The 16,444-nt window shown below is 42.6% G+C and overlaps 1 protein-coding gene across 1 annotated transcript; it reads left to right on the plus strand.

Annotated features, from left to right (window-relative positions):
• The first annotated feature begins 213 nt into the window (after window positions 1-213).
• Window positions 214-15,576, plus strand: LOC146456750 (uncharacterized). Its single transcript, XM_085093162.1, has 10 exons — window positions 214-1,175; window positions 1,738-1,876; window positions 2,914-3,320; window positions 3,998-4,108; window positions 5,327-5,474; window positions 6,479-6,636; window positions 7,053-7,189; window positions 7,672-7,735; window positions 8,415-14,205; window positions 14,863-15,576. The coding sequence occupies exons 1-10, from the start codon at window positions 1,002-1,004 to the stop codon at window positions 15,285-15,287; spliced, it is 7,554 nt and encodes a 2,517-aa protein (XP_084949288.1). The 5' UTR covers window positions 214-1,001; the 3' UTR covers window positions 15,288-15,576.
• Window positions 15,577-16,444: the final 868 nt, after the last annotated feature.

Below are 16,444 nucleotides of genomic sequence, written 5' to 3' on the forward strand. Positions count from 1 at the left end.
CTGAGGTAGCTTCTGCTAAAAAAAATCTAACCCAGGACTAGAGTGCAAAAATCTATACCCTATTTATTACCCAAATGGCGGCAAAATGGCTAAAAGCGATACCCTATTTATGACCAAAACAGCCGAAAAACCATACCCTTTGGCGCCGCACATACCTATATAGCCCATATAAGGGAGTACCCCCCCGCCCGGGGACATAACCCAACTCAGAAATTCGGATTACATTGTGAAGCCAGGTCTACCTAATAATAGTCCAAAATAATTTCCGGTATCATCATTATACTCATATTTATTTCATGTGTTTAAACGTTTTCATCAGGGTCTTAACTCTGGTATTAATTTAAAAAGAGCCTTTCCTACCATTACTGTCAATTCGTCTTGTAATTCTGTTACCTCTCCCCAGTCTTCACTCGGTTATTGGGGCACGCGTGGCTGCTTGGCGCGGGTTTTTGTTTTGGAAAAAAACAAATTTTCCTAGAAAAATGCTACTAAAATTCTCGAATGATGCGGCTTTTACCTCACTAAAATTCTCCGCTTTTGGCATATTTTTGCGATACTTTCTCCTTGAGACCAGACAAATTTCCCGTCTAAGCTGTTTATCTGTAATATGAATTCTGTAAATGTGAATTTCAAGCGCGACAACGCAATATATGATATTCTGCCTAAAATAATTTCTCGGTTCTTGGTTTTAAATGACAGCAGCAATTTGATCAATCCGGGATTTTTTGTGTAACGTAGCAAGATTAAAGCCGTATTTTTCTCTTTCTTTCGTTGAATTTCGCCGACGCCGTGCATTCTAGAATAAAATGAAAACTGTTTTGTCTTCAGTCGGCTATCCGCGCGCAAATCTTTCAATTCGTCACTAATTCTTCATTATGACGTTACTCGCAAATCTTAGTTTGGAAAATAGTTTCAAGGATAAACTTCATTCCCAATGATTCTAATATTGTAAAAGGAAAATGTAGCGAGGTGAAGAAAACCGTTTTGGCGCTGCTTTCAAGATGGACGCAATGGAATTCATGTTTTCCCTTGCAAGGGAAGACAGTTCAAACGTGTTGGAATTTAAACCAGAATGTATCATGAAGGAAGATTTGATGAGTTTAAGCAGCAAGTTCCCACTCATTCCTGGTTCACAACGATCGATTACTTTCTGCACAACACCACTCTCGCAAAAGGTTAGTAAGAAAAGCCATTTTGGCGCGAAATAGCCATCCACGTTGAATTGGAAAATACAATTTTAAAATGTGAAATTTACGAAAAATGTTCAATTAATTTCTTAAATCTAAATTTCAACTCTGTGTGCCCAAACTATCAAATTTTAGCACTATATCAGCGTTAGGAAGTCATTCAGTCCGGCCTGACGTTATTTTAAATATTTTTTTCTGTAATTTCTTCACGGGTTGCCAAGTTTGTAGATGACATGAAACTCGATTTCCCGCAGTTCAGTAAATTTAAGCTTACGTTCGGCTGAAAATATCTCAACATAATTTTTTTTACCAGAAATCTTAAATAAACGTCAAATGCTGTTTTATGAACAGACCTGCTTAAAAATGCCCCCATAAGTTTCGAAACAAGTTATATCTTACTCGTAATAATCTAATAGCGCATGACTTATATTGCGAACGGTTTTTTTTTAAAAGATTTTTAGGCGTCGGAGATTTATTTTCAAGGGTAAAATAAGCCGAAGAACTTCTCACTGTATTAATTTAATTCAAAAAATTTTCGTTTTTATTCCAGTTGCGGGAGATGCCTCCGGATGCTGATTTTGATCTGACGGATCCTTACAGCGCTCCACCGCGGTACAACGTGCTACATGACCCCCACTTGAAGGAATACTTTCAGAATTCGGCCATGAGAAGAAGACTTGTTGAAAAAGGTGGGTTACTGGGACGATTTATTAAAAGTCATTTAGAGCATTCGGCTGTTCTTCAAAATGTCCGCGTATAAAGGAAACAGGGCCATTTATACCAAAATTGAAGAGCGGTTTGCATTCGAGCGTCTTAAAACCAACACCAAAGTATTTTATTGCGTTGACCAGTTACAACAGATTGGCTAAATCACGCAATGAGCAAAATTAGCTAGGCGCGGTTGTTCCTTCGAAAGCAGATTAACGCTAATCCGCAATTAAAAATTAACCGAGGTTTGCAACTCGCTCGTCAAAAATGGTTTTGAAAGCTAACTTTAGCTTTTGGTAAACTTTATTTAGCGCAGAGCACTAACCAGATCGAATTGAAATTTGGAAATGTTGGTTTTTGAGGAGAGGGGAAAAAAACCGGAGTGCTCGGAGTAAGGACGAGCCTCATTGTTGAATGCTTAGCCAACCTGTTGTTCGGAACAACAACCAACAAAGTCAACTCACATATGACGTCGAGTCAGGGAATTGAACCCGGGCCACATTGGTGAGAGGCGAGTACTCCCACCACTGCACTGTCCCGAGCCCGAAATCACAGAACAACTAAAATAAAGGCGAAAATGTCTTTATTACTTTACTTTCGACACTCACTTGAAAACCGCTCAGAAGTCGTGACTTACCTTTCTTTCAGACAATTTGCTGGTTATGAATGGGTGAAAACTTGTTGGTCGTTTGGATGAATGGCGTGTTTTCACGCAGGAACAAATTTCCCCTCGTTGTTAAATGCATATGCATTGTGTGCGCTATCGGAGAAACGTTTTGAAATGCAGTGAAATGTAGTTGATGTTTTCGCAGCAGTTTAATTTGCTCATGGCCTTGTTGGCCGGCACCGCACTTATAAGCGCCATCAATGTTAAAGCGAAAAGAAACAGGTTTTCTCTGGGATAGCAAGAGAGAAAACAAATCAACTGAAAATGGAAGATGCCAACAGAACAAGACCGAAGCGTTTTCATGCCAGAACCTGTATACTGACGTTAGCCCGCCAATGTTGTTATTTAAAGGTTTTATCACACCTTCTGGCTTTGTCAAATGTACGCTTCTCGAATTCAACATGTTTCGGCAATGGATAAGGAAACTAAAGCTTGATCGCATACACCAGGAGGGGCGGAGACAACGCCAGATCGAGAAACAACAATGGAAGGAAAGGCTGGCCCGTGAACAACTGTTACGAGACGAGGAGCTTTACAGTATCGTGCGCGAAAGAGAGCAGAAAGCAAGGGAATTGATAGAACGTGGGAAGAAGCGGAGGGAAGCAGATCGACGAAAATATATCAAACTAGAAGAGACTGACAGAAAAAGACGGGAGAAACATCAACAGAATATGAAAAGGCAAAAGGACATGAACGAGAGCAAAAGGGAGAAGGATCTTGCGAAGAAACAGGCGCAAAAAATTGAAGAGGACGAAACGGTTTGTAATAGATCTGTAATGTAGGGTGAACCAGTTTGAAGTATACGCGTGTAGCTGATGCTTTTACCTGGGCGAAGGACATCTTGTTTTCTCATTTTTTTTAAAGTTTTAAGGTAAGGTCTTTGCACGGTCAAATGCGGAAACAATTCCCATTAGATGTAAGTTAAAAAAAAAAAACGTTTTAGGTTAGCGTTACCACTGACTAATGCTGACGATGAAGTTTCATTCACGTGGAAGTTATAAAACCATTGGAGAAGGTAGCCATTTTCTTAATTAAAAATGTTATAATTCCTTCGAATTCCTAACCCGCCCCATTTTTCTATAAGGGACTGGTTGGTTTCATATCCATGGGCATTTTAACGCTATCTCCCCAGAACGTTTTTTTTTGGATAACTTCTCTTTCTTAAAAGATAAAGAAGAAGACAGAAGCCTGGCTTACACTTAAGTTACATCAAGTAATTGAGTTACTTTATTTGTGCCAACTAAAACTGAAATGGTCTCTAATTTTCTTGGAAAACCGTAACGCTCGATTGAAGGCTGCTAAATGCACTGATAAATATGGCGCAGTTCTTTACCGTCAACGTTGTCTAATAGGAAGGAAGAAAATTTATTTTTTTTAAAAGAGCCTCGTAAAAAACATCCATACCACTAACTACTGTATGCTGATTTTTTTGCAGGTAAAGAAAATTAAAATCCGTCTCCTTGTCAAACGAGGTTCACAGGACAAACATCGGGAGGCCCAGTTACAGAAGAGAAGACAATCACTACTCGAGGAAAAAGAAAAGAAGGTACATCATTTTTTTTTACTCTTAGCTTGTTCTCTCGTTCCGTGTCCTGTGCCAGGGACTTCCCTCTTCCCGGCTTCTGTTTTCCCACTGTTTCAGTCTTTTCGCGTTCTCTCTCCTTGTATCCCTCGATTCTGCTTTCTAGAGAAAATAGGGAGCTTAAGCAAAGACGACGGCTACGGCAGCGAAAACGTCACTATTAAAATGAATTCGCGTCTTTTTAAACGTGGTCGCGATTATTCCATCTTGCTTTAAATGTCAAATGTAGGTGAAATTTCCTGGAGTTAAATTCTTGGAGACCACACCCAAGTTTAAAAAGAGAAAGAAAAATGCGTCGTCATGTGTTTACGTCCTCCATAAAACGTCCCATCAGGAAATTTCACGTCGTAGTCGTGCAGTGATGGCAAAGAAATGTACCATAAAATGTAATGCACATACAGAGTTGTTGTTTTTCTTATTAAGCCTAGTACTTTTTCTGACGTTCTCGTTGCCGTCGCCGTCGTCGTTGCTAAAGCTCCCTATTGACAAAGAATGCACTGTGATGGTTTTCGTCTTTTCCCCAAACGATCCCACACTCCCACAATCCCTCATAGGTAGTAGTGTCCTCGCAGTTTCTCAGTGGAGTGGGGAGTGTACTCGCACCCCTACCCTTGCAGTAGAGCGTCAATTACCGCCTCGTATTCAGCCATTTGGGATTTCTTGCCGGTGATCTTACGCTAAAGTTACCCGTTACTTACAATGAAATGACTCCCAGCACGACAAACAACGAAACGTGAAAACAGCAAAAGAAAGTATTAAATTGTTGAGGAGTTGGCCTGAACCCAGGATTCATCGGGTCATAAAATCATCATGTGTCAAACAAAAAATGTTCAAGGAACTTAAAGAGGCTATGTTACTTGACTTACGGTATATTGAAAGCAAAGGAAAGCCCTCAAAAATAGTCCAGTTTTGTCCAAAATTACCTCACTAGTAGCGGATGGCTTGGATGGAAATGTGCAGTCCTAATTCTTTCGATTTCTTCAGTCCTTTGTGCCTTGGACAAAATCGCTAGAAAGTATTCATGGTTCTTTTTTTCACCTAATATATTTCCAAACTCCGAAGTCGCTGTTTCTCACTCCCTCCTCTCACAAGAGCGAGTAATCCCTGGTCATCTAAGAATGAAAGGTAGACTTTAGTTGGTTGCGTAAAGAGAAAATGTTTATTTACCAACTTCGTTGTTAGCTGAGAGAGAGCTGGAAGCGCCGCTGCTCTTTATCGCTGACTCGCCAAGAGGAAAAACGCAAGCAAGAGGAAGCGGAAAGAGAGGAGCACATCAGAAATGTGGCGCGAAGAACCTCTGTTGTGGAGCAACAGCGACGCAAGAGCCAAGGTAATAGATAGCACAATTTTCCTGTGATTATGACAGCCTCATTGTCATCTTTCCGTCTCTGTGTTTGTCACTTCATGTTTCGCTCTACTGTCCCCGGACCCCGTCCCCACCCCCTCATCAATTCACCTCCATCTTCCCCGGATGGGCTCGCTCTTTTATCTTCTCATTTCCTTACAAATGCATAATCACTGAGCAGTTCAAGGCAAAAAGAAAATTCCGACTGATTTCCAGTGTAAATAATAGAATGATAGAGCAACGACATTGCGCGGTCTTCTAACCAAAAGTCTGTAGCGAGCAATGAAGTTAAAAGTGAGACTTAGGAGATACACTCGACTCACACGCTTCGCGAGAATCCAGGCTTGCGCGATGTTCCACTTTCTGTGATTCGCGTGGCCCTCCGTAAATAGCCCATTCTTCAGTTGCCTCCAAAGTGAACTGGCCCTTTTGGTGGAGCGAAGATGGAGTTGGTATTGCCTTGATGCAAGCCTCAGTCCTGTTCATATGTAAATCCAAACCAACCAGCATAAGAACAACATGATCTTTACAAAAAAATCAGCGAGGTCTGTATCAAAATGTAGTCAGCTACAGCCTCGCTTCCACTCCAAGGCCAGGTCGCCAAGCGCACATCTGTAAAATGGGTTAGTCAAGAAAAGAAACGACCGTTTTGCAGTCTTTTAAGATGAACGTCGATTACGCCAATCGTTCTGAAGTACTTTTCGTTCCTTGTGGTTGGATTTGCTTCAGCAACCTTATTGATAAAAGTTTAATTCAGGATTTATGGCATCAGCGTGTTCGACCAGCGGACCCCGGGTGGAGAGAGACATTGCAGAGCGAATTTTGTTGTCTTTGTTGTTGCCACAGCACGATGGAATACAAAATGACTCGAGGCTTCAAGTCAACAGTATGATCTTCCAAAACTTCATAAACCAAACCCCTTCTTTGACGTCTGAACCTTTTGGACCGAAATTATTAGGATTTCGACCGATTTTCATTCCTGTTTCTAGTGTACCATGACAGGTGCCTGCAAAGAAGACGAAATAACCTGGAGAAACAGCATCAAGAGGCTGAACATTTCCTGGAAAAAATAAAAGAGAAGAAACTAAAGGACTTGGAGATTTGGAAACTGAAGCATGCGCGCATGCGTGAGAGGCACTTACAACAGGTAAGCTGACAAGAATCTCTCTTGGGAGACAGTAGTCCTTTTGGGGCAGCCTCGCCTTCAGTCGTCCATGACGCGAGGTGCAACATGACGTCACCCGTTAAGATGATCGGGAAGACGATCACAGGACGCCCTCGCGATTAGGCCTGGGAATGAGGCTGTTTGGGGACTGAAAGTCAGGGGGCAATCAACGCTATCCACAATATCGTGGGCCCTGAAAGTGACAAAACTGTTGTTGCTTCATTCACATTCAGTGTCTTTCTGTTTCCTGGCCCTAAAATCACAGAAGGGCGTGTGATGCCCACCTTCCTCAACCGCTTGCGATGGTGCGATGCTAACAAAGCTTAATCCTTACCAGATCGCTTGTAGATATACTCTTTCACTTATTTGACTTTGGATATGTGTATTCTTTGTCTTAGGTGGGCAGAGCTTCGTTGCAATACAAATCAAGTGACCCTGGCCCTACAGACAGACGAAGGTCTCGTTTGTCAAGCGTCTGGGATTTACAGTCTTCCTTGAAAAGAGAATTTGGAATCGAAGACAATGTGGTTTACAGGTACAAGTTTAAGCAATTCTTAGCAACTGTCGTAGAAACAAAGCAGTTATCATTTTTTTTCCCAGGCACGCACAAATAGTTCCCTTTTGCCTTTAGGTGCAATAGGTTAGCTTGGGCGCAGACACGTAGTAGGCTAGTCAGGGTTAAAAAATATCAGAAAATCATTTCTCAAAGTAATGTGTTCTTTTGAAAAGTGGTGTCTGTCGTATTCTGTTACTCCAAGACTGGAAAAAGAGCAGTAAACAGCCAGAGTACGAGTACCTCAGACATGCAACCTCAGCGCAGAGCTAAGTAGTGGCGTCAGCGATTCTGATTGGAGAAAGGATCTTCCAAAAAAAAAAATGAACAATTTTTTTCACACAAATAGTTACATCGTTGATCGCAAACCAAAGCAAAACGTGTATTGAAGAGTTTAATCTACTAGGAAAAACTGCACTGCTCGGTTTTCTGAGTCGTACTTCCCCGGTTTTGTTTGTTTTTAGCGGCGTTGTTTTTGCGGGAAGGAAGCCCAGGAAAGAAGCGAGACTAAGTGCACAGCTGGAGGCGGTAAGATTTATTTTATCGGTATAAATGTAATCTGTATTGTTGACTTCTCACCCTCCAAGACAAATAAAGTTAATCTTCGCTTTGCGACCACCTCCCGCAAGCTACTATCCCTCGGAAGTATAAAGCTGCTGGTTTGAACCTTTACCTCTGCAATATGACTGGACCTCGACAAGGGCGCAAATTGAACGATGCGAAACTATGCACTGAGCTACGGTATTTTGAAAGGAGAAAAAGAAAGAGACTCTTAGCTGGCTAGAAGACAGAATAATAGTTAATTTGTGCATATCAGTCCACGGGCCTTATTAGGTAATCCATGAGGCAAACAGTATCTCCTCGGCCGGCAGTCATCAAGAAATGTTTGTGGTTGTATAATGTTGGAAATTTTAAGTATTTTTTTCAAATTCCAAACTGCTATCATACTGCATTTGGAGCTATGAAGTATTTTTTTCAAATTCCAAACTGCTATCATACTGCATTTGGAGCTATGAAAACATTTCTAGATGGATTACGTCTCTGAAATTACCATGAGCTCCTGAATCAACATTTAGATCCTCTCGGTGTTAAGTGACCACCAATAGGCTTTCAATTGTATTACTCTCTTTCTTCCTTATGTGCTTTTCACTTCCTTCTTGTTTGACTTCGTGTTAATTGATCGTAATTTTCTTTTTGCAAATGTTAGCTTGCAGAGGAGGAAACTTCCAGACAAGTTGAAGAAGCAGATCATTTTGAAAAGCTTTTGTTAAGGCTGGAGGCAGAGTTCGCCTTGCGCGAGAGAGTCCATTACGTCGTTTTCGGTATAATTTCAAACGCACAGGACGTTTTGGATTTAGAGGAGAGACTTAAAATCTCCAGAGAAGTTCCCAGTTACGTCCAAGGCATCTTGAACGCTGCTCAGAGAATTTTGTCAGGTAGAGGTGATGAAGGAACAACAACTCAAGTGAGAAAGTACATCGAACGCTTGATTGATAATGCAGTTTCCACGGTTGAAGACTCATGCGATGATCAAACTCGGCGAGCCGCAAAAGAGATAGTTACCAACGTTGTTACTCAAGCCAAGGAAAAGATGCAGCGCAGGGCATCACTCCATGACACTGCTAGAGAAATTGTAGCCAACGCCATTAACTCTGCTTCTCAAAAAGCGCTTTCATACGGCATACTCGTCGGTAATAAAGAGAAGGACGACATGGCTTTAGCTGCAAAAGATATCTCCGAAAACCTCTCTAAGTGCGCGAAGGATGTTGTTACTGTCGCTATTGTATCTTCACTTCGCCGTAGGAAGGACGATCGAGAGGTAGTTGCAGCGAGATGTCTAGCTATTGAAGCTGTGCAAGCAGCGAAAGCTTCGCTAGAAAGGTTGTATGGCGTGAAGTTTGAGGTCATCGAGAGTAAGGAAATGGAAAATCAGGAAACTTCGGAAAGTCTGGATAAATGCGCTAAAGATGTTGCAGCTGCAGCTATTATTTCAGCCACGCGGTCATTGGAAAGGGTGATTACAAAAGATAATGGCTACAGAATAGCAGCGCGATCTTTGGCGCTTAATGCTGTTGCAGCAGCAAAAGCCTCTCTTGAGAAGTTGCATGGTGTGGTAGTTGAGATAGAAGACGAGGAAGCACATTCTCCCATTGATACCTCCAAGTGTCTGGTGAAATCTGCCAAAGATGTTGCCGAAGCCATCGTTTTCTCATCTGCTCGGATACTTGAAACATCCACTGGAAAAGAAAAACTTATAAATAGGACAGCGCAATCGCTTGCAAGTGACGCCACTAAAGAAGCGATTGCTTCTCTGGAAAACCTCCTCGGCATGAAGATCGATTCTGAAGAGAAAAGTGAGAAAAATGTCAAGCAAATAGCCGCCGCTGCCATTATTTCAGCTGCTGGATCCTTCGAAAAAGATTTGGAAAGGCCTGAGGTTGATCTGACAGTAGCAGCCAGAGGATTAGCCAGCAGTGCAATAGATTCTGCAAAGACATCGATGGATTGGCTTTACACCAAAAATGTTGTGGCAGAAACCAACCAAGACGCCCAAAAAATATTGGAGGGGGCTGCAAAACATATCGCACAGGTTGCAATTGATCAAGCTACACAATCCCTTGAGAGCGTTGCCATGAAGAGCGAATGGAATTTAGCATCAACAACACGAGAACTTATAAACAATGTACTAGCTTCTGCAAAGGCCTCCTTAGAGAGACTTTATGGGATTGAGATTGAACCTGAGGAACAGCTGACACCTTCTCAAGAAACTTCCACCATTTCTTCTTCTACAGGCTCCTTGGAAGATAGTTTGAGTCTTGAGGTACTCGAGAAAGAGTTTAAAGTAGCAGCGCAAAACCTTTCCTTGCATGCTGTAAAATCGGTAAGCTTTTCACTAGAGCGATTGCATAGCATTGTGAACGAAATGGAGGCTAATATCAAGGGCACCGCTTTGGAAATATCCAAAAGCCTTGTGAATTCTTCCAGAAACCTTTTGCAACAACTCGAAGAGGACGGACTCGGAATTGCTTCTCGAGATCTCGCGTGTAATGCCATTGAAGCGGCAGCTAAGTCTATCTCGAAACTTTACGAGGACGAAATGTCACTGCAGAACATTGTTGGAAGCGACTCTCGCCTTTTGCACGCAGCAGCCAAAGTATCCACAATTTCCGCTCGAGTATCTTTAGGGGAGCTCTTTGATCGTGGCTTCATTGGTGGTTCGGAGCTCGAAGAAGCTACGGGCTATTTAGCGTCTCATGCACTGATCTCTGCTGAAACAATGCTAGACGAAGTGCAAAAGAGGAGCAGCACAGTCGATCTTGACTTAGAGGTTTGCAAAGCTGCCACAGAGCTCGCGTCACAGGCGATAGTGTCGGCCGAGGACTCTGTTGCACGCTTGGTGCAATCACACCAACCAAGCAAGAATGAGCGTAGTTCTGACCATGGGACGCTGTTCTGGAAAGTTGCAACGTTCGTTGAAAGTCTTGTTAACGGAGCCTTGAGGCGTCTTCGAACTACAGGATTCAGCGACGACATAAGTGATGACCCTGAACAATATGAAGTCATAACACACGACCAGGCCCGCATAGCTGATGGGGAATACAGTCCAAATGAGGAAGATCTTTATAAGCGAGAAATTCTTGCGTTGAAAGCTTCAAGAATAGTCAATGATTTGCTGGAAAACGCCATGGACGTTGTAAAAGCGCGAAGGGCAAACATTGCATTCCATCCCACAGGTGACGCCAGACCAGGCAATGCCAAATTCACTCGCCGAAGAAGCAGCTCCGTGCACTTCAATGAAGGATCAATTTCCCATTCTCGCAAGGCCAGTTATGTTCCTTGCGAAACTGACTTCCTGAGTGCTGTCAACAGGCCTCCTACACCTCGCTTCAGAAAAAGCCGTGCCGGGTCGGTTGTTTCTCAAGAAATTCAAGAGGTCGAGAAAGAACTGGTCATTCCATCGGATGGTGAATTATCAGTAACCAATGTCTTTATTCCGCGACGCTCTTCTGATCCTGGACCGGGTACCAGCCCTGATCACGCCTCACATTCTAGCCCAGGGCGATCGGCGTCCGATTCTAAGATTAAAGTTGAAGATCCGAGCTCTCTTACCGAAAAAAGATCCCTTTACGATATTATAAAGAAACGCGAAGGGACAGCGAGCTGTGGTATTTCTCCTTGTGGGTCATATGTTGTCCTTCCGCATTTAAACCCATCGGAATGTTCATTGATCGCCGCCCGAGTGGAGAGCTACGAAAGCTTGTGGAACCAAAAGAAAACAACTTCCTCAGTAACAAGCTTGCCTTCCTTGTCACCCAAGGGATCTTTTATCGGACGCGCAGTTGTTGAAGAACATTGTCAAGGTAAAGAACCACAGAATCGTTCAGTGCCGTCTTCGTCTCGCCTCCCAGAAATCTCTTGCTCTAAATCCAAAAACACCAAGGGATCGTTGAGTGCAAGTTCTCTGAAACAATTAGCTGAGCATCCAAGGCGGACTTCTTCGTTACCGTGGAAGAAAACATCTCCTAAACTAACCCCGAGGACGTCAAAGGAGTCTGTAAAGTTGCAATCTAAATCTTCTACAGAAAAAAGGCTTCATGGTCCCGTTGGCAAAGTAACAGCGTCATCGCATACATCTTTACGTGCACGAGAGCAACCTCGTGTAAGATCTTCAAAAAGCATATCCGTGGCTTCTCCAAAAAATGCTGTTAAAGACGTACGTCTTTCGCAGAATGCCTTAGCCGCGAAGAAAATTCTTTCCCCAGAAAGCTCATTAACAAGAACGTCGTTGCCTTCAAAACCATCTCCAGCAAGCTCTATTCTATTTGGACGTCCCTCTACGGAGAAAGCGGTAACCACGTTGGCTACATCCGAGGATAAAACGGCAACCTCATCTCAAAGCTCGTTGAATAAGATAGCGTTGACTTCACGTGTATCAACTGAGAGGGTAAACGTGTCCTCGCGTGCTTCAAAAGTAAAGGTGACACCTTCACCACGTGTATCGAGAGAAAAAGTGGTCCTCTCCACCAAGATGTCGATAGAAAAAGTCACACAGTCCTTAGGAGACTCTACCGAGAGGGCAGCATTGTCTTTGCGTGCCTCCAAAGGAAAGCTGGCGCCGTCTCAACGTACATCTACCCAGAACGTAGCATTGTCTCCAAGTGTTTCTAAGGGAAAGGTCTCTCAGTCCCCTCGTGCCTCTACTGAGAATGCAGCATTGTCTCCACATGTCTCCAAAGGAAACGTCACACAGTGTCCTCGCGGATCTACCGAAAAGGCAGCATTGTCACCAAGTGTTTCAAAGGGAAAAGTCACGCAATCTGCAAACGTATCTAAGAGAAACATAACGAAATCTTCACGTGCTTCTACTGAGAATGTAGCATTGTCTCCAAGTGTCCACAAAGAAAACGCCACGCAGCCTCCACTTGTATCTAGTGAGACTGGTATTTCCAAGGCAAAACTCACGCAATCTCAACATTCTTCAACTGACAACGCTGCATTGTGTCAAAGTGCTTCTAAGGGAAAAGTACGGCAATCTCCTCGAGTGTCAATAGAGAAGATAGCAGTTTCTTCTCATTCTTCCAAAGAAAAGGCATCCGTATCTCCTCGTGCCTCAGCAGAAAAGACCCCGGCGTCTTCTTCTCATTCGGCAGAAAAGGTGTCATTGAAAAAGAGTGCGTTAAATGGCAGTAAGACATCTCCGCTTAGTGTAGCAATGGAAAAGACTCTATCATCTGAGGACGCAGCTGTAATCCTGCACAAATCATTAAAAATCGAGGATAAAACGGTGCCAATCCAGTCGGCAAACACCTTAGGATCAAAAGAAAGTGCAATGAAGACAACAGAACTGAGTGTGAAAACTCAAAAAGAATCAAGCCGTGCTGAGGAAACAGTGGAAAGCAGTTTGGCGTCTTCTACTTCAAAACTCGAGAAAAGAGTTGACCACACCAAAACGTCATCTCAGGTTGAGAAAGTTGCTGAGAAGAGTTTTGCTTTGACGCAAGGCGCACCTCTAGGATCAAGCACTTCTCAAACACAAGGGGTTGGCGCAGAGCTAGATCACTCCGGTGTGGAAAAAAGCGAAACTGGTGGGACCTCCAACGAGCTAAAAGAAGTTGAGAAAAACATGAATTTGGTGAACCCGAGTCTGGAAAGAATCATCCAGGACAAACGTTTGACTCCAGAGGGAGCCGAAGCGGAATCACGGCCAGCGTCTAGCGCTGACGTCTTAGCATTGAGAAAGTGCACTGGTCCACAGAGTCTTCAAAACATCATTCCCTTCCAGTCGGACACAAGTAAGAATGTGAAAGAAGGCGAGAATTTGGAAACGTCCCTGTCAAAATCTCTTTCCTCTGCAGATTTAAAAGCAGGAGGAAAGACAACTGAACAAGTATCCTCCGGAACTTCTCAAGAGATTACAGTGTCAAAGGCAAGTTATGGAGATGAATTTGTTGCTCCAAGAACGAAACCAGAAGGTGAGGACAGGAGCGAGGCGCAGAACCTTCCATTTGTTGTTGGGAGTGTTTCGTCAGAGAAAAGAGGAGAAAAGAAGGAATTAGTCAGGAAGATGTCTGATGCATCAACTCACCAAATTAAAGAAGTACTTGACACCAAGCAACAGCCCGTGAAGAAAGACAGATATGTTGACAAAGTCGAAAGCTACCCAGCTTACAGAAAGGTCAGCATTTCACGATCCGTCCACGACGTCGTCAATGACATTGTGCAGAAAATGTTGAACACAGCTGACGAGCCGAGTGCAGTCGAGTCTTCCCCTTCGCTAAGTCGGAGCTCACGCCAAAAAGTGAAACAGGGCAGCGAAACGAACTTCGATGCACCAAGAAGGTTCGGTCGAGAAAGAAGGCTTCCGGCCAACAAGGTGTCTAAGACTGTGGTAGAGACTGTGGATTTCATGCTTCAAACTGTTTCATCTTCGGATGACAGGAAACCTCGTCACAGTTCAGGAAGAAGGTTTAGTGGATCAGATGTCCAAGCTGGTTATGGTGAGTAGCATTACAGGCTGTTGGTTTGGTTTTCTGTGCTGTTTTTGTCAGTTTTGGTATTATTGCTACTTTTCTAAAGATTCTTGTAACGAATTTTTGCTAGAATTGCTACCGAAATTTGTTGGCAAATTTTTGTTTTACCACAGCTTTCAATCCTGGACATATCGCAAAACTAGCAAAAATGGTCAAATAGATACTTTTTGCTGCTTAATTCATTTCCATTTGCTGCTTTGTAACAAGTAGCCTGCGCATGCGCACAGATCTCTCCTATTTCCTTTGTTTTTACCGAGGAAGCAAATGAAATGGGTTATGTCAGCAGTTGCCAGTCTTACGGATCATTTTCTGTGGTAACCCATCCTTCCCTATAACTTCCTTTTATATACATAAACAATGCATTCATACTGTGTCTTGAGTCTGAATCCAGACCGGTAACTTAGATATGTTTCCCACGATGAAATTTTGTCGTTAAATCGAAGGATTTTAAAATAGAAACATTACTCGACGCCACGTGTCACACGTTGGTTTAGCAATTTTAATAAGAAAAGGCTTTTTATTGTGCTGTTAACCAATCAGGTTTGCCGCGGCTCTACCTGACCTACACAATATTGAATCCACCATTGCACCAGATTAAAATGTTTTAATTTCTGACTTCAACAGAAGTTCCAAGAACAGCTTCTTCCATGGAGAGGTTTTGTAGGAGTACTCCATCCACTCAGAGCATCTCCTGTGTGTACGGAATGAACCCCTCTCCTCCCAACAAACTTCTATCTCCAAAGCGTTCCCGACTCAAAACCACTTCTTCCCGAGACTCTCTGGTTGTCCGTGCTACACAGTCCGATTCCAGTATAGTCAGTTTATCCAGCAACAAAGCCGCTGACCTCAAACCTAAAATCTCCGGCGCATGGCTTGATGAAGTCACCGTTGGCGGAGGGGATGCCTCTGTTAGGTCCCAGTCTCCCAAGAGGCCGTCCTCGAGCCCAACTCCTTCGCTGCACAAACGCTCCTCTGGACGGCTTTCGATCCGGCACTCTTTGGATAGAGTTTCCATGGAAACAGATATTGTGGGAAAGGTTACATCATGACTTTTGCTTGAATGTTTTCATTAATTAATTTTATTTGTCCTCGAAGGGCAATCTTCTCCGACATGATGCAATTCATTACATAATAACTACCTGAATTTTCGATTTTTTTTTTGGCCTTTTTTCACAAATATAGTTTCCAATATTTCACTGTTTTCGTTGTTTATTCATGTTTTGTAATAACATAATAATAAGAGACGAATCCTCTGTTTTTATTTCTGAGATATCATTTTGTTTTTCAATTGAAACCTGTCAGAATATTTTTCAGTTGAATAAAATTCATGCTTTACAGAAGACATGTCTCGCTCCATTTCTTCTTCTAAGAAAAAAATCATCTTCATTCAGTGCATTCCAACAGCCTCTCCCACGTCATACACTTTGGAAAGAAAGACGCAGTTCAGATTTGAGGGCCATCCCTGAATGGTTTATTGCAGTGAAATATGTTCGTATGGCCTTGATCGCCTCAGAAATTCGGATTTAGTCGGGAAGAAAATCTAAGGCCGGTTTTCTTCGAAAGAAAATTATCAGCTCAAAATTTCATAACACTCGAAGGGCAAATAACGGTATGTCCTTAAAAATGCGAAAAGGCCAGCTAGCATCTCTTCGTAAAACCAACAACAGCTAGTATTATAGAAGAGTCTCTCGAGCACTTATTCATTTATTGTGATATATCAAGAATTTCTGGTTTTCGATCGGCGATAGAGTGGTTAAAAGAGTATAGTTTTGGTGTCAATCATCTGAATACACTTGACATAACATTTGCACTTATAAGTAAAGAAAACTATTATTTAATTAATCATATAATTATAGGTAAACATATGATTTATCAAAGTTGCTCCTTAAATATAAAACCCACTTTAACGTTCCAATTATCAAATAAAGTTTCATAGCGGAACAAATAAGGATTTAGAAATCCAGAAGAAAAAATGACAAAAGCTGCTTCCTTTTATTGACAACCTCGTACAAAAATGTACAGTCTTCCACAGCCATGTACGGCAATTTTTGGCTATCCGTCGCTTTGTACAGGTAACTAAGTAGTTTTTCGGCTACCTACGCTAGTCAATTCGAAGGTTCAACATCCCCAGAAATTGACGCATTTGAAGAGTGGCTTGAAAGTGGCTTTTTTGGTCATATTTCCGCTTTTCTCGAGCTCACGTTTG

The sequence above is a fragment of the Pavona decussata genome, unplaced genomic scaffold (genome assembly GCF_977016875.1).
Source record: "Pavona decussata unplaced genomic scaffold, jaPavDecu1.1 SCAFFOLD_254, whole genome shotgun sequence".
Taxonomy (NCBI): Eukaryota; Metazoa; Cnidaria; class Anthozoa; order Scleractinia; family Agariciidae; genus Pavona; species Pavona decussata.

What these genes read in the sequence shown, in the direction of transcription:
- LOC146456750 (XM_085093162.1), top strand. Translation starts at nt 1,002, where the DNA reads ATGGACGCAATGGAATTCATGTTTTCCCTTGCAAGGGAAGACAGTTCA. An exon ending in AAATTGAAGAGGACGAAACG is followed by an intron (nt 3,321 to 3,997) that starts GTTTGTAATAGA and finishes ATTTTTTTGCAG; the next exon opens with GTAAAGAAAATTAAAATCCG. An exon ending in AGATGTCCAAGCTGGTTATG is followed by an intron (nt 14,206 to 14,862) that starts GTGAGTAGCATT and finishes TGACTTCAACAG; the next exon opens with AAGTTCCAAGAACAGCTTCT.